At 40.7% G+C, this 20,334-nt stretch overlaps 1 protein-coding gene across 1 annotated transcript in view; it reads right to left on the bottom strand.

Annotated features, from left to right (window-relative positions):
* OTOA (otoancorin) overlaps positions 1–15,788 on the bottom strand; it is a 31,590-nt gene extending 15,802 nt beyond the window's left edge. Inside the window, exons 1-19 of the mRNA XM_050980166.1 lie at positions 15,710–15,788; positions 15,411–15,439; positions 15,278–15,308; positions 15,157–15,184; positions 14,205–14,292; positions 12,642–12,773; positions 11,807–12,042; positions 11,496–11,599; positions 9,005–9,111; positions 8,416–8,555; positions 5,847–5,970; positions 5,270–5,485; positions 4,591–4,758; positions 4,144–4,284; positions 3,508–3,563; positions 3,022–3,139; positions 2,429–2,502; positions 1,071–1,206; positions 29–219 (exon numbers count right to left, since the gene is read on the bottom strand). Coding sequence (XP_050836123.1) covers positions 29–219; positions 1,071–1,206; positions 2,429–2,502; positions 3,022–3,139; positions 3,508–3,563; positions 4,144–4,284; positions 4,591–4,758; positions 5,270–5,485; positions 5,847–5,970; positions 8,416–8,555; positions 9,005–9,111; positions 11,496–11,599; positions 11,807–12,042; positions 12,642–12,773; positions 14,205–14,292; positions 15,157–15,184; positions 15,278–15,308; positions 15,411–15,439; positions 15,710–15,788 — 2,198 coding nt within the window. The remainder of the gene's footprint in view (positions 1–28; positions 220–1,070; positions 1,207–2,428; positions 2,503–3,021; positions 3,140–3,507; positions 3,564–4,143; positions 4,285–4,590; positions 4,759–5,269; positions 5,486–5,846; positions 5,971–8,415; positions 8,556–9,004; positions 9,112–11,495; positions 11,600–11,806; positions 12,043–12,641; positions 12,774–14,204; positions 14,293–15,156; positions 15,185–15,277; positions 15,309–15,410; positions 15,440–15,709) is intronic.
* Between the last annotated feature and the right edge of the window lie 4,546 nt (positions 15,789–20,334).

Below are 20,334 nucleotides of genomic sequence, written 5' to 3'. Positions count from 1 at the left end.
GACCATGGTGGTGTATCCAATACCTTACCCATATAACTGGAGGAGTTTGTATTTAATTTCAATCTTCTGCTCATGGCTGAGCTGTTGGCAAAGTTTGAATTGATGTAGGGCTGCTGCCATTGCCTTCAGGGACATTCTGCCATGTAGAAAGGCTGGAGGTAAGTGGCAGATTAGATTTCCAAGGAGGTCAACATCATATTCATCAGCAATGGAGCTGTTCTGAAACAAGAAGCATTTTCCATGTTGGCAGACCTAACCTGGGCTCTTGCCCTGTACCACTTAGCTGCATCACAACTCATTTAAGCTGTAAGGAACAAAGACACATCAGTTTGCACTGGCAACTTAATCTACATTTTTTGCTGAGACTGCTTTACATTTTTTGTTTTACCAATCCAACTGTTGATATTTCATAAGAACTTCTCAGAGCTTTCAGTATCCTTTATTCCATACTGAATCACACACAAAGAATGTGTGTGCACCTGCAGAGCGGGTGCAGTTCTGTCTAGCAGCACAGCCCTCACATGGCCCCTTGCAGCAGAGGGGCCCCAAGCTCTTGGTATTAGAAGGCTGAGATCTAAGGGGTTTCTCAAGCAGCTGCCAAAACACTGGGGATTATACAGCTGGTACTGTGTATAAGGACAGGAATAGCCACAGCTACATCAAAGAACTAATTTCCCCTAAAAATTGGTGAGTGCTGCAGCTCCCAAACAGCAGAAATCACAAAATCCTCCTCGTACCACCACCTCTCTCATGGAGCTTCCTGTGCCACAACAGCTCTGCTTGGGCTGGCACTGCTTGGAGCCAGGGGAGCAGCTCCAGGTGCAAACTGGTAAGCTCCAGGCTGTCCTGGCCAGCAATGACATTTCATGAGAACACTTTGGAACATGCATGGAGTCAAGGCAAATTGCTAAGCAAGCTATAAAAAGGTTTGTTTGAGGAGTAAACTATAAAATTAAAACAGTTCATAAATCCCCCAAAAAATACAGATGGATGGGTGAAGAACTCATGTGGTGACTCCCTCCTCCTCCACAGTGTCTCCTCCTATGCTGACCCCTCTCAGTCATACCCACCAAGCACTCCTGTACTTTTTGCAGGACAGCATCCCTTTTGTGAAGGCTTGGGTTCAGAAGGTCCATTCCAGTCTTGCCCACACGTTCAAGGAAAGGGACACACAAAGGGCCTGTAACGTACTCCAGGTACTCAGAACTGCAGAAAGAATTCAGGTCTCAGAATGCAAATCTGACCTTCATACACCCACAACCATAGCCATGAAATCTGTGACAGAAATATTTAGAGACAAGGCTGGACTTGAACAATCATGACCCAGACAGGGCAAAAAAATTGCAATTAACCCTCACCTTCCTTCAATATCCATCTCATTCCAGTCCATAAGGACATGAACTGAACTTCAAAAAATGGCTAAGAATTATAAGTAGTTGCAAGTATATGAAAGTGCTCTGAGATGCTTTAACACCATATGAAACAGGTTAGAAGCTTCTCCCCTTTCTCTGTTTTATTAGGAATAATTCTCTGATGAATGAAAACGGGGCAAGTGGCCTGAGGACCACAAGTCGTTTTAGAGTAGGTTTCCTTTTTATCAAAATCCGAAAGTCCTGCCAAATTAAAAAAAGAAATGCTCTTCTCCACACAGAATGGCAGACAACATTTGCAAATAAAGCCACAGCCCACATGGGCACAGGCCCAGCCCTGCCAGGGTCTGTAGGCAACAGCACCAGTAACTTCTGATGGCCCTGAACAGCCAACATGCAATTGCTGCCAAATAACTGAGTACTGCAGTTTATGGGAAGCTTTGCATTAAAGTCTATTATTATTTTATAGTTGTTAAATAGAATAGAGCCTTTTCAAATGGAATATTTTTTTTTTTCAATTTAAAAATATTCCACAAAAAGAATGGTTCTCAGTCTCTTTTATCCCCTCGAAAGAGAGACAGAAAGTGAGAAAGGGACAAAGAAAGAAAGGAAGGAAGGAGCTAACAAATTTTACAATTCAGGAGTTCTCATACATACACAAGTTATTTTTTTCAAAGGAAAAAGGCTGTCACTGAGAAGTTTCGCTAACTTACACAAATGTCTTGAAACACACTGGAATGTTTCCAACCATACAGAGCAATATGCTTCAGCAGTATCCATTGGTTTTGTCTTATATATCCACTCTCAAAAAGACCCCTAAACAAATAAGCAGACCTAAACAAAATCCTACCTAGGGGGAAAAGAATCCACCAATGTGCCAAAAATTTACTGTACTAGAAGACACAAAGTATTACCAACTTTCACTTGAGACAGATTTTGCCTACAGTCAGTGACCACTTCTGATAAATCACCATTTATTTGAATCATCAGTGCTCTTAGGACTGAAGAGATGATTTGAAAAGTTCTCAGAAGTTAAGATAGACTAAGATGTAACTCACGGAAGCGCCAGTAAGAGGAAGGGAGGAATGGATGCATTGGAGACTTTCCAAAATTTCCAAGCCAAACAATTAACCTAAAGGCAACAAAAATTTAGGATCTTAAACCTCTAGCAGTTTTGAAGAAGAATAAAAAATATGGCTTGTTTATTGCAGCATATACATAAATTAGCATATATAAGACTGTGCATATCATCTTCAGAGAGCATTTTTATCTGGCTTGTTTTAGTTTTCTTTTTGTAGACATCTGAGATGAAACATTATATATTTGGGAACATGAGAACATTTGTATGTTTCTGAAACTTCTATGTATTTCCAAACAGATTACTCATGAATTAACAAGTCAGAAGGGCTGTAGGAATTTCTTGCAATTTGTAAGTGACAAATGAAATTGTCAAAATGAAGTATGATAACAGACCAATTCACACATAAAAGATTTAAATAAAATATGCTAACAGACAAGTTGAGACATACAGGATTCTGAAAAAAGATCCCAGAAAACCCGAAGACAAAATAGAATTAACCAAATTTTATTCTACCTAATTCGGATATTGGGTAGTATGTTTATGTACAAGAAGTCTTTTTTGTTTGTTTACCTGATATGGAGAAAGCAGATGAAGATTATTTTCAAAGAATTTAAAACTGTTTAAAAATAAGTCTGTGTCCATACTTTCAAAGAGTTGACAAGTTACTCCTTTCACAAGCTGTCCTGTGCTGATAGGAAAGGCAAATTTCAATCTTATGAATATTTAAGCAGGATCTAGTCCTTCCTCCCCACGACCCCATCCTAAGACACAGTTTCTTCACCTCTCCCATTTCCTGTAATTAAAAGGCTCTTGAAAGTAAAAATGCAAACAAATTGAAAAATATCAACTAAGCCTTAAAACACCCAAACCTCTGCAATGCTTTGAGCCTCATTTTGGTTTTGCAGACCCTTTTTAATAAGGAAGGTGAATTATCCTGTATATATAGGAATAAATAAACATAAGGCAATACTTAACAACCACATATTGTTTACCTCAAAGTTGTTCTCATCACAAAACTAGTCTTAAACCCCATTTCAAAAGAGATACAGTACATACCTTAGAAGGTCAACAAGATAGTTTTCCTTGGACAGTAATTCATACAGATACAAAGCCTGAAAATAAACCCACCACAATTAAAGGTAACTTCAGTTAATCCAATTTTAAGAGACAATAACTACTGCAAGGTTTTTTGTACTCTGAGCACTCTTATGTTATCTAAAGGTACTTCTGTGGTCCAGCTTGAGCAACCAAAAGGTTTGGCATCCAGTTTAGCTGAAATTTTTCTTCACAAGACAAGCCATCATTGACTGGCATTACGGGATGATGTTAAAGCTGTACTGTCCCACAGCCACTGAAAAACTTAGGGCTGAAGGGAGCTCTGGAGATCATCTGATCCAACCTCTCATCTCTCTGGACATTACATGCAAATGTCTAATATGCAGTACTGGAAAGAGAAAATTTACATGGCAGAAACCTGGGGGCCTAAATTCAGCATATTAATGCTTCCTTTTCCATAGCATTGTCTCATAGTGCTGTCTGGGCTCTAAATGCCCTTTGGTGTTCATGTTGAGATAAAATTGGGGCAGTTACTTCCTTTCTTGTGTTCCTTGAACACAAATATATTACACCACTTTTCCAATTCTCCCATCACATGACATTGTAGTGGAATGGGAACTGCATTGCAATTTTTACCTGGCTGCTTCTGAGTTCTTTTTCTTTCAGTATTGCGGAATTATATCCAGTTTGCTTCCATAAACCAGAAAGAGAGACTTCTTTAAAGAAAGCTCCTTGTATATCTTTCACTGATGAAGAAAAATCTCCAGATGCAGCAATCTAAAAAGAGGAACATAAAAATACATGACATTTCTGAACTGATGCTTAGATTTATAGGATTTGCCCTTCTTTCTATTCTGTGTAATATTTCCCTTAAGAGGATAAAGGAAAAACACGACAGTATTAAAACCCCAATGAAATAACCAAGAGAGAGCCTTCAAAATACACTTGGTGTTCAGCAAAAAAGCAGTAGAGCCATTAACCATTGAGCTAAAGGACATATCTTGGTTTAATTCATGCTCCACAATTCTAGTTATGGTTCTCTTGTGCTGAGAGAACCTGCCACAGACTGGAGTTAATAATCACCTTCCTGAGGATGCCCTGTTGCTGTGCAGGAGATAAGTCAGACAAGTACTGGGACGTTGTGCCTCGAATCATCTGAGCCAGCTCCCTGGGGCTCATGCTGTGCAGTGACCAGGTGCCAATTCCTGTCACCAAGGCACCCATTTGGCTCACATTGTAAAATGATAGAACCTGCAGGGAGGACAGCACAGGCAAACTGGAAGTTTTATTGAGAGCAGCAGATGTATTTAAAAGCAAAAGTCAATAAATAAGCAAGCTATTTATTAAGTACTTAATATATTTCTTGCCTGGGAACGCATTTTCTGTGTCTGTCCATGGAACAAATGCCTGAAGTTCCTCAGAAGTTCCTTTTTCTGAAACTTCAACCAGGACCTGATTCCTTGCATTACAGTATATTTGAATATACAGCCTCAGATCTCTGATCATGCAAATTCTGCTTAGGGCAGTGATACAGACTAAATAATATATACAACTGCCAGATCCAAATACTCATTCTCTCTGTTACTAGAGAATTACTTTGGGATGTACAATCTTGCATGCTTTTATTTGATTTAAACACATTTTCCAGGCCACTAACTAATTAGAATTCTTATATCAAACTTTTCAAAATCTACAGTTATTGTTGAGAAGAAGTCATTTCACTTTTAAAAACAGAAGGTAGGAAAGCTGTTATCAGAGGTACCTTTTCATAAGAGAGATATTTACTGGACAAAATCATAACTTGGCTCTTTGCCCACCCAGAGACTTGATTTAATGTTGCAACAGCATTATGCACTGCTTCAGGTGACAGAGATTCCAGCTGACTTGAAGTTAGTCCAACCACAGCATCTGACAGAGATCCAAGGGTATCATTCAATGTCTGGTTTTGCATGGCAATGCTCAGGAGTTGAGATTTGAGCTAAATCAAACAAAAAGAGCAGATCAGAAATAAAAAATCTGCCAAGAACCAATTTCCATTACCACCGAAAACATTAACTGGAATCTCTGGAATAGACATTGGCAAATATTCACACACTTCATAAAATTTCAAAAATAGAACCACAGTTGTGAAAGGAATGTGGAACAGGAATATGAAACAGAATGAGAAAAGAAAAAGCAGCCAAAATGGGTTTCTATTCTTTGCATTCTCAAGAATTATTTTCCCTAATTTCTGAAGTCCCAATAATTTTTCACTCATTTCTTTCCTTACTTAAGAAGAACATCTTTCCTCCTCTGTTTATAGGATTCAGTTAGGCAAGAAGAACAAGTGTTGTACACACCTCATGAACCTCGGCCTGGAAACCTCTCAGCTGATTGCATTTAATCATTTGATGAAGTAGAGCCCGGGCCACAGCTGCATCCATCTGTTCCAGGTCATCATAAAAACAAACCAACAAACCCAGCCTATAGAGCAGAAATACATTAGCTCCCTTCTGACAGAAAAGGTGTCGCTGTTGGGCAATGGAAACACACCTTGGTACCCTCTCCTTGTGATCACAGATTGAGCCATTTCTGTTTGTCACGAGTGCTTCAACCTGCAGTCTTTAAAACTTAGCCTGCAACAGGGGTATGAGAACATGCACTGGCCTTTGTATTCAGCTGAATGCTGCCTGGATTGCTTGTGCTTGAGGATTTACCTGTGCTGGTTCCATTTGTTCATGGCTGGATTGTCCCAGCTAATGACTCCACTCCCCTCAACAGGATAATTTTGAAAATGATGGAGGGCTATTACCAAGTCTCTAGAAGTGGCTTGCTGAGTTCTTATCCGGTTTGATTGGATGTTTTGAACTCTAAGTCCTGCTTGGACTCCACGTGCAACACAACACACTTGTGTTTCAGAGCAGCAGCTGGGGCATGACATGGCCTCTTTATCATTTTAGGATTAAACAAAGCCTGCTGTATTTCACATCAAACACAGGACTGGCCAATGAATGGAGACCTGTCCAGTTCAACACTGCTCAGGAGAAAGCACACTGAGGCTCACTGCCCACTTGCGCCAGCACAGCAGTCTGCAAGGCAGGGTTTTGAACTGAGCTCATTTTCCTTCACAGTTCCCATGCTGTAATATTTAAGTCAACATTTCCATTAACCTCTGTAAAGTGCAACCACAGGAATACTTTTTGGAGAGGAGGAGTCACACCACCATGGGGAAATGCCTGTTGTAGGTGTCCTTCTGGCTTAGACCTTGTGCTTATTTACTGCCTTTACCTGCAGCCCTGCAAAGAAAGAGCTCTGAATTGTGCATCACTATGTCGGGATTTTAAACTTGATAGTGATGAGGATGAACTGGTTTGTAGGAAGCCTGTGTCAATTCCCTGTCCCTGCAAACTCTCAGCCTTTGCTTTTATTATTTACAAAGAAAAAGAACCTCAAAGATATGGACAAGCCCAGCTCTCCTGCTACAGTCCCTGGTTTTCACAGTTCAGTGAGACAGGCAGAGTCTGGGCAGTAATGTCCAGATGTGAATCAAATCATCAGTGGACAATGCTGCAGCACTATCACAAACTCAGTCAAATTCTGCAGCACAGAAAGGCTTTTAGTTCCTCCAGTCCCTCAACAACAACCTGCCAGTGATATAACAAAACACTGCTCCAGCAGCACATCTGAATTCATGGGAGATCATCAAACCAACATACAAATCAAAGAAACATCTCTAAGAGCATTTTTATAACAAATAATTACATTCTGATGCATTATTGCATAGCCACCAAAAGCTCTTCATCTCCTTTGGGATTAGCAGAAATGAATAACACTACTTCTTAAAAGTAAAAGTGCATTTAAATCAACAGTATGGTTAAAATGAGTAACATAAACTAAGCGTGTCGTAAAAATGGAATATATTAAGGATTATGGAGCATGACATTTCTCTCATCCATGAGAATGTGGCAGCTCTTGTGAGTGACAAAATAATTTTTAAGATTTCTGACATTGAAATTTAGAGCGTGGGCATAACTCTTCTCTCGCTTACTCCTCCGACAAGAGCAATGCTTCATGGCAGTCAGCGAGCTGCACTGCAGTAATGACAGCAGCTCTGAAGCCATAAAGCATATTCTCCATTAGTTTAAAACTCCAAGGTATCCCCCAAGGAGACTACAAATAATTTCAGACAGCATTGTCTTGGGACTAAATACATCCATTGATATGACAATGTAAATGTAAATGTGGAGTGCAGAGCTCTCTCATGCTCGCTGCGTATTTATGAGTAACAGCAGTTTATTTTGGTTTTATATTAGTGGTAAAGTTAGTTCAGTGCAGATTTGACAGCCTTGAAAATTCAGTTTCCTGCTTACACACCTAACATCCAAACATATTTAAGCATGGCTCATCTCCACCCTGCAGGACAAAGAGGACAGCAGGGCAGGCTTTACACTGCTTCACTTTGTGGCTTCTCTGGTGACACCCACGTCAGTTTAAACCCACTTGCAGTCCTGCTGGCAGGAGCTGAGATTTCCTCCTTCAATCCTAACTGTAAAATGATTTCCCCCAAACACCTCCATGTTCTGTGATTCAAGCAGCCAAGACAACTCATGTCCTGCTGTCCCAGTTTATTTTATTGCTCTGTGATGTGGTGGAGCTCTGCCTAGGTCCCCCAGATACTGCTGCAGCCTTCCTACAAATGCTACAGGCATCTCCTCACTTTGGAGCAGGAGACAAAGCATTAGCTAATTAGGCACACCTCCAAAAATTCATAAAGTAGCAATTCTTCACTGTTGCTAAACAGGGCTGGATTTCAGCCTAGATTTTTCCTCTGGAATGAAAAAGCTGTGCCACGCCATCAATTTCCATTTTCTCCTTAGTTAGTTGTTCCATCCATATACAGCCATAAAAGAAAAGCAAAAGCAGCCTTGCCTGTAGATAGTTGAAGTGTTCCTCATATCAAACCCTGATGAGTTTATCCTTTCCAAGAGGGCCTGTGCAAGCTCTGGTGTGATATCATACACGGTGTCCAACTGCTTTGTTGCGTTGTCATAGCTAAGGAACAGTCTGATCTGACCAGCACAAACAAAACCATGCATCAGCACTGTGAGACAATGAATCCTGTAAAGTCTGTCTGACACACAAAATTAATTGAGCCTGGTCATGTTATAGAGAAAGCAAGAAGATTTGGATAAACCAGTATTTCTGAAGGCAAAGTTGAGAGAGAGATTTGAGTGATTCTCTGCCAAAATGTCATATCATTTGAGGGTCTTCTATAATTGGTCCCTTTCAATAGAAGCCATGGAAGGCCGATACAGATAAATAATTATATATTAACAACAGGCACTTTAAAATTAAAAAGATATAAGAATTTTGTAAAGAATACATTTATATTTCTCCTCTGTAGTTTCTCTTTATAATTAATAAATTAAGATATATTAAGTTATTTTCATGTTTAAGTTTGCATTTGTGTTCATATTGTTTGTAGCAATAATAAATCCAACCACACTTTGTTACTTACTTCATTGAGACTAATTTTCAGAATTTCTTCTAATGGGAGATGGACCATGTATCTTCCCAAAATCCATAAGCTTTCTGCACTGACCCAAGAAGTTGATTCATTGAACTCTGTTTTGTACAAATAAATACTCACTACAATGTTCAGAAAGTAATTACTTTTCAAATATATTTTACCCAGTATATTGTTATTGTTAAATAACAAAAAAATCTGCAAATGAGAAAAATCCTTAGCAGAGTCAGATTCCCTCCATTTGCTACATTTTAGCACCACGCTTTTATGAGTCCATACATTTTTAATGAAAATGAAATAGTGTTTCAAGTGTCTCAGATTTTCTCATACAAAAACAATTAATGTTTTATGTTGTCAAAATAGAGAATGGATAAAGTGTGAGATAGGAAAAAATTACCCAAAAGTATTAAATATGGAGCAGTGTTTTTAAATTTCACTTTTCCTAATCAATTGCATTATTTAAGAACATCAGGAAGGCTCGACACGTCATATATCTTATATATTATTATTGATGATGCTACTTATTTCAGCAATATGCAGTAGCAATAATGGAGAAAATGAAAAACTGTTCAAATACCTACATGGAAATAGGCTGACAAAACCACAAAACACTGCATAACAGTTAAAAAATGGCATTCATTTAGTAACATTCTCCCAAGGATTGAAAATGAAATCAAGATCCAAATATCCCTGAGAAAAAACATATTTATGGACTCCATGGGTACCCTGAGCCACAAAGACTGTTTTCTCCAGGGTGTTGTCATTTGGATGGCTCCGTGTGTGACACCTCTGAACACATTCCTCAGCAGTGCTGATACTCACAACTCTGTTAAAATAAAATCATCCATGCACTTTGAAGAGTTTCCAGTACTGGGAAAAAAAACCAGCCTGCATCTATCAGAAGCTGAAGGACTCCATTAAGTGATTTTTTTGAAAACACAGATCTAAGCTCCTTAACTGAGACAAGATGATGATCCCAGCAGACCTGTCAGGCCTGTGTTTTTTAAAGTGATATTACCTCCCATTACCCAGAATATTACGAGAGTTGAAAGACATGACAAGAGAACTAAAGAAAAAACCAGCACCATTTAAGGATGTTGACTGCGGCCTTTAGCAGAACAGACCTGCAGTTACCAGCCATGGCAGCTGTGATCCCAAAAACTGATCCCTATCCCAGGTGGTCCCAGAAAAAAAGTGAATAAATCACCCTCCTACAGGACTGTTCCTGCATTCTGCTGTGGCCTGGGGAGTGCAGATAAACAGGAGGAAGCCTTAGACTTCCAGTCAAAGTGTGCCTGCCCAGGGCTGATGGTTCACACTGTCCCAGCCAGCTGGGAACCAGCCCACACTTGATGCCCTGGGGATTCAGCACATCTGTGCTGCTTTCAGCAAGTGAAACAGCAACCAGGGAGGAAAAAGAGGCACAGCAACTCCCAGACCCTCCCAAAATCTGTGATCTTCCATGAACTGAGGGTTCACCAATGCTACAGACATAACTCAAACTATGCTGAGGAATTTACCCAGCACTGCTGAGTAGCACCAGGCAAATTCTGCATCTTTGCTTCCCCAGCAACACACTGCCACTAACATCACCTCACAGCAGTAGCATGAACCTCCTCTTCACAACTTACTGGCTTACTCTGATATTTTGAAATGGCAGGAGACCAAGAGGCAAATTTAGCTCCACTGAAGCAAGTGGGCATTTAACCTTTGATTTCTAGGGAAGGTGGAAAAACACACACACCTGTAAGTCTAAAATGCTCCCAGGACAGCTGTGCTGGGATGTTCAGTGAAATCCGGGCACTAGCTCTGGTGTTCAGTGCCCTGCACAGCCCCCTTGTGGAGCCCATCCTGCCTGTCCCAGCTCTGGAACAGCCGTTTCAGGCACATTAGCCAGGCAAACAGATGTGGGAAAATGCAGCCAATCAGAATTAATTAACTTTGGTTTTATCATGTCCTTTTGCTGATCGAGTAGGTGCCATGTGCTTTCACAACATCCTGCATTTCTTTTGTGGTTTTAAACAGTGCAGTGGATAATGTATCCTGAGCCAGAGCTGTTTTTCTCATCTAAACAGGAGATCAGAAGAGAACAACAGGCCTTGGCAGAGCACCTGGCCACTGTATCCTATTTCAGACTTAGAAACAGTACAGAGAGAAAAGACTGGAGTACAAGAAAAAGACTTTGTGTATAGCTCTGTGCAGAACAGAAGAAGAATCTAGTGGTTGCACTTGAAGATCCTGGAGGTCTTTTCCAGCCTTAACAATAGCAGGATTCTACTTTACAAGTTCAAGCACCTTTGGAGAACTATTTGTCAAGAGTAACACGAACATTATATTTACTGTGTTCTGCAGAAAAGGTGTTCCAGACAGCTCTCCTACACAGACCTCTGTTAACTGGAGAAACAATTCAATACAATAAGCAGGCCTTTTGCTGAGTGCTTTTCTCTTATGATAAGCAAGAAGAAAACACTTTGTATCATACCACTCATGTTGTAAGATTTTTGTAGAATCTGCTTCATCCAGCCATAGAGAGCTCTCTGAGTGCTTGCTGAGGTTCTGTCATAGAGGTCTTTGAACAATGATGATCTAAGTGATAAACAAGTTTGTTAGCTCACTAATGAGTTAACTATTCATTTTATTTAATGACACATGGACAAATGATTTTAGAAACAGCATTCTTTACACAGAGACAGAAAGCTGTATCTGGAAAACAAACTAAGACCATATAGAAACCTATTTTTCAATTGCCAGCAAATCCAATATAGCACAGGGTCTGAAAAATAAATGGCTTACAAGTTTCTGAAAGCATCCTCCAGCAGAAGGTTTGGGAGACTCCCAATGACATCAGGTTGGAGATAGTTCACTGCTGACACACGCAGAACCTGGCTCAGGATATCCACACAGTCCAGGGCACTCAGAGCCAGGAAGCATTTATCCAGTGTTACAAGGAACAAGGTCCTGTTTACTCCTGGGCTTTGAAAAATTCTCTCTCTAGTCTTGCCCCAGTCAAGAATAATATTTCCTATTTCCTGCAAGCAACAAAGTGTTAAATCAACATCTCTGATTAATTCAATATATTGTCCATTTCGAGGCCTGACAGAGAGCACTCTACAAAGAATATGAAGCTGTTCTCACAAAAACAGCTTCAAACAACTGGTTGTTTGCCTTACTTCAGATAATTCCCTTCTGGCATTGGGGAGAGACCAGCTTGAATTTTTTTACAAAATCAAAATGAAATCCAGAAAGACATTTCAAATGGCTGATTAACAAAATTACTAATTTCACCATCTTTAGCCATCTTGGCTCTCTTTCCAGCCACCAAAAAGAAGACACTCCCTGAGAGTAACTGGCCCTACGTACCTTAGTTGCTACTGTAAGAGAGTGAACTCTTCTCTGGAGCTGAGTTTCTCTCCACTGATTAGAGTGAAAATCCAAATGAGTGACCTTGACTTGAAGCAACTTTTATACAATAAGAGTTAAATAAAATAAGTCTTACCTAAGAGGAGATTAGTCCAATCCAAGCCAGGTTAACTGCAAGGCCTGCACTGTGACCCCCCAGTCTGTCCCTTTCCATTTATCTAAACCACTGAGAGCAGATTTTCATTTTCACATGTGGAAATTCACTTACAAGATGCTCCTTTTTGCTGTTGAAGAGGTACTTCATTGCAGTTTGGAACTGCTGCTGATCGAGCTGTTGCAATTCAGACAGTAGTTGCCTGGGCTGGTTTAAAAGGTTCTTCAGGTAACTTTTTATGGACATCTGAAGTGTAGAAAAATATGTGTAATATACATAAAACTCGTACTATTGTACTTTTACTCCCTGAAAATCTGTGCTCAAGGAGAACTAAGTGCCTAGCTCTGTATTGTCTGTGCTGCCAATGATCAAAATAACTATTCACACAAACTGAAAACAAAAATAATCTAAATGCATTCTGAAACAGTAATTTTCAAATCCTATTCTTGGCTTCATGAACAAGTCCTCTCGAGGGAGCTTTTTAACAAAGATGCCTCAGTTTCTCACTTCATGGAACAAGAGTAATAAAGCTTTTCTGCTTCACGCAGCAGAGCTGGGAAAATGCAACTTCTACAGAGCTAAAAGAAAAGCTTAAAAAATTATCAGATATCATGTGCATATTACTTAAAAAAGGGAAGGAAATATGCAATTACATGGGAGGAAAAGCCTCTACCAGGTCATAAGCCAAAAATATTCTCTCTTGCATCAAGCTGCATTACCAGCTAACAATCTCATGCCTGTTTTGAAAAATTGAAGGGGAATCTTAACTTTGGAACAGAAATAAATTTAAGGCTCATTAGCAGCAGACTGGAGTAAAATCCCTTATATTTCCTGACAGAATTATTTCAGAATCGGTTTTGAATTTGAGTTGCAATTGTTCTTTGCTGCCTTTGCTTAACTTGCATTGCCACCACCAAATATTCAAACAGCTCCTTTATGCCTCGGGGTTCAGCCTGCTGAGAACATCAGGCTGCCAATAAACCTGACAAAGGGAAGGGGCAGTGGCATGAAAATGTACGTGAGGATGAGCTGTGACAGGGACATGGAGCTTGGGACAGGTTTCAAGCACTGTGGAGCTTCTGGGGATGCCTGAGGCTCAGGGATGGCACAGCTGACACTTCCCTGTTCCAGTGAGTGCAGGGACGAGGGAGGGGCTCAGGTGTGATTAGCTGGGTACAGCTCCACTGAAAGCAGCCCATCACTAACCCTCAGCAGCAGGAGGAGGAACAACTCCTTTCTGCATCACTTCCACATCTACAATTTACAAATACAGCACTGAGAGGAGCTTTAAAAGGTGGAGGCATTTTGTAGGATGCTCTGGAGCCTCTCATTCCACAAAGAGCAGTGTGAACTACAGCCAGCCAAAATCTGGGAGAAACCTGTCATTTTCTGGGGAAACAGCATTTATAGACTCTCAGAAACAATTAGCATGAAAAATCCTAATTCCTGCTTTCCATCAGAGGAAAAGCAAAAAAAAGTTGTTATTATTTCTGCCTTGCATACTCCTGCAATCTTTGGGGAAAAACACAACCTATTCCTATTTCCTATTTAGCTGCTACACTGAAGGAGTATTAAGTACCTCTATCATTGACCACCTGGCTTTGGCTACAGAGAGAGGTTAAGTTTTTTAAATTTCTTTTCAAATAAAAATTTTCATGCATCTTAAATGTCACAAACCTGTAGGCTGCTAAGAGTAAACATAACTTCCTGGGCACGAAAATATGCCATGACTTTTGTAAGCAGATCTGCTGTCCAGACATTAGAGCTGTAACAGAAAACAGGATCAAAAATGCCAGAAAAATAATGTAACAAGTTAAATAACAGATTACAAGAGTAAAAAAGAAAAAGGGAAACAAAGAGTGACGCTAACATCACAATGACCAAAATATTCAGGTTTTTGCCTAGCCAGAGGAATAGCTGATCTGTTTAATGCAATGAAAATACATGGTTCAATGGGGAATGGAATTAATTAGGTTTTTTTCCATTTAATTCCACAACCACCCACAATAAACTCAATTTTCCAAGGTGCTGCCATTAGTACCATCTCCAAGGCATGTGCTTTCTGGCACCCCATTATGCCTGTTCTGATCTGCTTGCAGAAAGCACAGGGAGTAACTGCTGCCTTTCCTTCAGCAGAGTCATTAATTTCACTGTGTCTTCCTTACACAGACTCTGATTTTCTCAAGATATGTAGGAGTGGAATGGCCTTTGAGGTTTATCCTGCTCTTTCAGATTTGGACAAAATTTGCAAATAATTAAAAAACCACCAGGGGGTGGAGGATGGGGATGGAGTGAGAATGAAAGAAGGAGGTGGACAGACAGCTGGAACTGCACTTAATTCCTTAAGAAGCCATTTGGACACATGTGAGCCAAGTTAATTATCAAAACTTCTGAAAACTGGAGCAAGTATTTATTTTCAGCCCCATTCTATATATTTTTTTCTTTTTCATGACAAACAGGTTTTTCCCTGTTAACAGGAAGTACTCCTCCCAGGAGACCTAAATCCAAGTAATCATATATGCCAATTTCATTCTATCCATAATGTTCCAGTTTCTGTGGATATGAAACAGATAATATCTGAAGTGCAAGATAATATTGAAAAATCAAGATGGGGAGAGTAATACATTACCTTTGAAAATAAAGTATATCTAGGAGGGCTGCACATGAAAAATGGAACATAAAAAGTTATGGTGAGATACTGAGTTTTACTTCATTTTAGAAGCATAAGTGGGAACAACTGTGTACATTACCATTCAGATATTTCCCAGCTATCACTTCTTCCTAAGGAAAAATTACAAATATATGTAATAAATTACTATTTTTAGATTATAATATAAAATGGTATAATGTTAAAATATAGAGAGATCAAATAAAAATACTAACCACAGCTTTGTGTAACAATTGAGGCAAATCTGTAAAAGATTATCCCATTATTAGAAGTTAATTTAATGTTTTATCAGTAAATTGTGTTACACAAAAATACATTTATTGTATGCAGTGATTATATATACATATATAATTTATTTGCAAATATTTAATTTGGTGAAATTCTTTGCTGGCATAGCTCCATGAAGCCAAGAGAGCAGAGACCATGGTGCCAGTCACTAAACAGCACCTAATTTATTCCACACAGCTTTTTCTGTGCCACAAATACATCCCCCAGACAGGAGTTGTGCTCTTACCTTCAGAGTTCTGACTGTGAGTAATCTTGACATGATTCATTGATATCAACAAGAAACACATCTTCAAAAGTCTGGACATTTCTTCTGGTGTTTTTAGAATAAAAAGATACTTGGATTGAAGAGGAAAATAGGAAGAACAGAGTCAAAATGCAATATTCACCCCAAATTTCATAGCTATAAATCAGAGACAGCCTACACTACGGAGTACAGATAGAGATCAGAACAATCCAAAGCTGCTTGCTCCCAAGTTTTTAATTTAGATCTTTTTCTAGGATAGAGATACACTTTATGCAAACACAAGTCTATGAAGAGTGTGTGTGCAGACAGATTTATCCTCTCTATAGCAAGTGGCTCCTTTAATTTTCTGCCTTGTAGCACCATTTATTTACTAAGTTACACTGTACCTAAATATGACTTCAATGCAGTTTTGTTAAAGCAGACAAACAAATCCTTTTAAAATCAGATAAAAGAGAAGAGAAATTGAATGAAAAAGGAAATTGTAAAGAAGCTTCAAACAAACCCTACGCTTTTCCTAGCTGGTTAAGTCTGCAGTCACTGCAGACTTGGTCTGGGACCCTCCATTTGCAGATCTCTGAACTCAGGGGTGGGACAGCCTGGCCCTGGTCCCCTGTCCCTGCAGGGTGCTCCAGGCAGGGAGGGGGATGAAGCACTCCCCTTCCCTGCTGCCACATTTGGCAAAAAGGGAGAAAACATCCTTCTGATCTTCTGAAGCAGAGGGAAAGTCACACATGTGGGAAACTGACCATGTCACTTCACCTGGACAGATCAAGACCGTGGTCTTTGTACTCACAAGAAGTGTCCCATCAAAGTTTCACCACCACCATAGACACAGTTGGTGTGGAAAGAGATGTTTTGGTAGCTCTTGCTATCCCTGCTGCCCTGTGCTATGCAGCATAAAATCATTGAAAGATAAATTGTCTGGAAGGGCAGTAATAGGGTACCCAGAGCTTTTCACTGGGTTGTCACTGAGTGCCGCCAGAAAAAAATTGAGTTTCACAGTTGTCCAAAACAAAATTAACATGTTGCTTTTGGTCTAGTTCTTGATGGACAAGGATACACACAGAGCTAATGCAATGAGGTGGAAAGGAAGCAAAGACTGGGCAGGTTTCACTCACAGAGGAGTTTCTGCAGCCACATCCCCTCCTCAGCTCTGAGGGCCATCAGCTGCTTCAATCCACACTGCAGAGAGGATTTTCTGCCTGGCCCTCTGCTCAGCCTGAGAGTCACCACCCCCACAGGTAAAACAACAAAATAATCTGAGATATTAGATGATGCCTTCATCCACAGATGGCAACTTCTTACACTGGGATTAGTCCCTGATTTAACAAATGACACACAGGGTCCCATCGGCCGACTTGGCTCTGACCATAAAGAGACTTTGTTAGGTTTGGTCTCCCTTTCCCTCATTTCAAAGGTTTATTTGCAAGACAGTGAATTTCTGCATTTCTTTTTGTTACTGAATTCTGTGCTCGCTCTTTTTTTCCCTTACAAAGTTCTCTGCCACAGCTCGAGTTACAGATCTGAATATTTGATAAATGACACCTTTTTTGGACTGTTTTATCTCATGTACCAAGGCATTCTTTTATAGAAATATCTTTCAACAAGCCTCCAGCAATACCTCAGTCTATTGCAAATACTTAACTCCAGTCTTGTAACAGGAGTGACTCAAACTGACAGACGACAAAAAATTTAAACTTTAGACTTCAAGAAGCTATCACCTCTGTCCTGTTCTTACACACACTGAAACCCCTTTCAGTTACTCTTTTGGGAGCACCACAGTCAATGTCTCTCATTCAGATGTATCTGGTTTCCTAGACAATGAACTTACTTGTGTTTTTTTCTGCCTGTGCCCTAATAATTTTGCAGTATGGTTTGATTACTCTGCATAGGTTAAATCATGCTTCCAATGTCAGTCCCGAATTGTTTATTCCGATTCATTCACTTTGATCAGGGAGTGTATTTTAATTAAAGCATGCTAACTTAATGTATAAGGAGATTAAATGCTAAGGAAAGTGCTTTTTCATCCTGACTAACTCAAGCGGACAATCAGCAGGGCACAAAAAGGGCTGTGAAAAGCCCTGCCTGGCAAGACAACCTGTAGGAAGAAGTAGTTAATTTTTTGAGTGAAACGGGTCAGTTTGCAGCTCACAGCATCTTCCAGACAGTCCCAAATCCCGCTCTGGGGTTCTCCTGCAGATCCCATCCAGCATTTCCCCGAGATCATTCCTTGCATGTGCTGGGATGAGATTTCTGAGCCTTGCAGGACTCCCCGCTGAAGAGAAGCTCCCAGATTGCCTTCTCCTCTCACTCCCAGAACAGCCACCCTTCCATGTACAGAAATCCTAGACATTTTATCACCCACTCCATGCAGTCGCTGCCTTATCTGAAGCTTGATAACCAGAAAACTGACCTTACAATCACAACTCGTGCTGATAAGCCCTTACACTGCCGGCGCCCACCTTCCCCCGGCACCCGCGCCCTGAGGAAAAGCACCACATGCATGGGGAAAGCCGCAAGGGCTGCGGGCTGGAAGGGGAGGGCGGGCAGGAGAAGAGAAGGAGCGCCAGGACCCCAGAGAGGTTTACCTGCCTCAGCCGTGTGCGCCTCCTCCCCGGCTCTGCAGGAGCTGGGCGGCTCCAGCCAGGGACCCTGAGAGCGGGGCCATGCCCAGCACCGCCCTGCGGCCTCAGGCGCCGGCCCAGCGCCCCGGCCCTCCTCAGGGCGGGCGGGAGCGGCTCCCCCGCCCGGGGCTCGGCACTCCCGGGGCCGGCAGGAGGGGACTCTTCTGTCCCGAGGTGAAAAGAGCTCAACAAGCCGTGCAGGGGGAACACAGGGCAGCAGAGCTGGTGCTGCCCTGCTCCCCCATCTCCCCAGCCCAAGCAGGGGCAGGTGGCCCTGGGTCCCTCAGAGCATGAACTGACTGTACCTGGGTTCACCCCGCAAAAGGGGGTTCGGCTTTGGAGGGATGAAACTGTTCCAACTTTGCTTTGAAAGTTTCTGGCTAAATCGGGTGCTTGGACAGCATCGTTTTCCTGCAGTGCAACACACACAGCCCACCCTGACAGAACAGTTCAGTCGCTCTCCAGGGCAAAACTCTGCACGTTAGTGAGAGCACTGACATCCAGCTTGGATGGACACGGCAGGATTCCAAACCCAGGAGTAATGAATTTGGGCATTGGAATTGCAACACTTGTTCCTTTAGATGGAATCTTTGGGGCAATTTAATGAACTATTGGACTCACAATTTTCCTTCTGTGGGTTGTGAGCAGCATTGATGGCACACAAATGCTCTCTCAGCACCTGCAGGGAGAAGAACTCCCTTGCCTCCCAAGGAACTCTGGCTTTAGAAATACAGGTGTAGCTACAGTCCTGGGGCTATTCCTTTTATTCATCAGGACTAAGCAGGTCTCTCTGACCCTGCTGAATTTAGGCTTTGTAGAAAGATTTTCTTCATCATTGGTCATGTTTCAAATCCTCATCTCAAGTGTAAGAATACTTGGTTAAATAGAATGAACAAAGTAGAAAATCATAAGAAACAAAAAAAAACCCCTATTGCTTACATTGCACCTTCTGTTCCCAAACCTCTCAAAGCCATTACAAACTGAAATCCTCAGTGACAGGACTAAAAGATGAGAGACATGAAATGCAGTCTCTTGTGTGATTTTTAACATGTGGGATTAAAACACTTAAATACCTTTGAAGAAGGTTATCTTACTACATATTTGCTACCTTAACCTAAATTAATGACACATTAAAAAACATTTTCCCCCTACTAGATGAGTATAAAATGAAGGTAGCAGAAGATAAATTAATGGATTCAGTCCAGAGCATATATAGCTCATTTTCCCAACAGACAAATCTGATTGCACAATGTGCCAAAATGCAACAGCACATCCTGAAATGAGAATAACACTGAGTCTAAATTACTGTTGAGAAGCAATTTGAATTTCAGCATCCCTTGCCCTATACTACAGAATACTATTCCACAAAGATGACTGACAACAAAAAGCTAATAAATTGGCAGGAGAAATCATTAGCCATCAGTTTGAGGCAAACCTAAAATGACACTGTTAAGCATCCTACATGGCATAAAATCACCATTAATTATAAAAACCACAAAAAAACCCCACAACAAACAACATTTTTAGACGTCAAAAGCAACGGACCTCAGTTCTTACTTTACTTACCTGAGGTTTCTCTGCTCTGTCACACTTGCAATCCAAGCACTGCATGACATACACCTGCCAGGTCTGCAGTACTTATGATGTCTCTTGTTTTAAAGAGAATTTATATCCCAACTAGCAGAAATTATCCACTTACACAGTTTTTAAAACAAGACATGTTAAAATAAATAGCATTAATTTAGTGTTCTTGAAGAAAGGAAAATGTCTCAAGCTAGCTAAAATGAAAATGTCTCAGGACTCTACAGCCTGATCCTCACAGGCAGTTTGACTCAGAAAATTTGCAAGAAACGACCTGCAACTTTTTAAAGCTGAAAACATTTGGCAACAACTTGCTTAGAGGGTTTGTTTTAAAGCCATCAGTTTAAAGTGCAGTTTTGACAAGTTCTGCTGTAACCCCTTTAGCTGGAAAGTGGCAAATGC

The sequence above is a fragment of the Serinus canaria genome, chromosome 14 (genome assembly GCF_022539315.1).
Source record: "Serinus canaria isolate serCan28SL12 chromosome 14, serCan2020, whole genome shotgun sequence".
Classification (NCBI taxonomy): domain Eukaryota; kingdom Metazoa; phylum Chordata; class Aves; order Passeriformes; family Fringillidae; genus Serinus; species Serinus canaria.
Note: the sequence above shows the minus strand (reverse complement) of the source record. Positions and strands in the feature narration are given on the sequence as shown.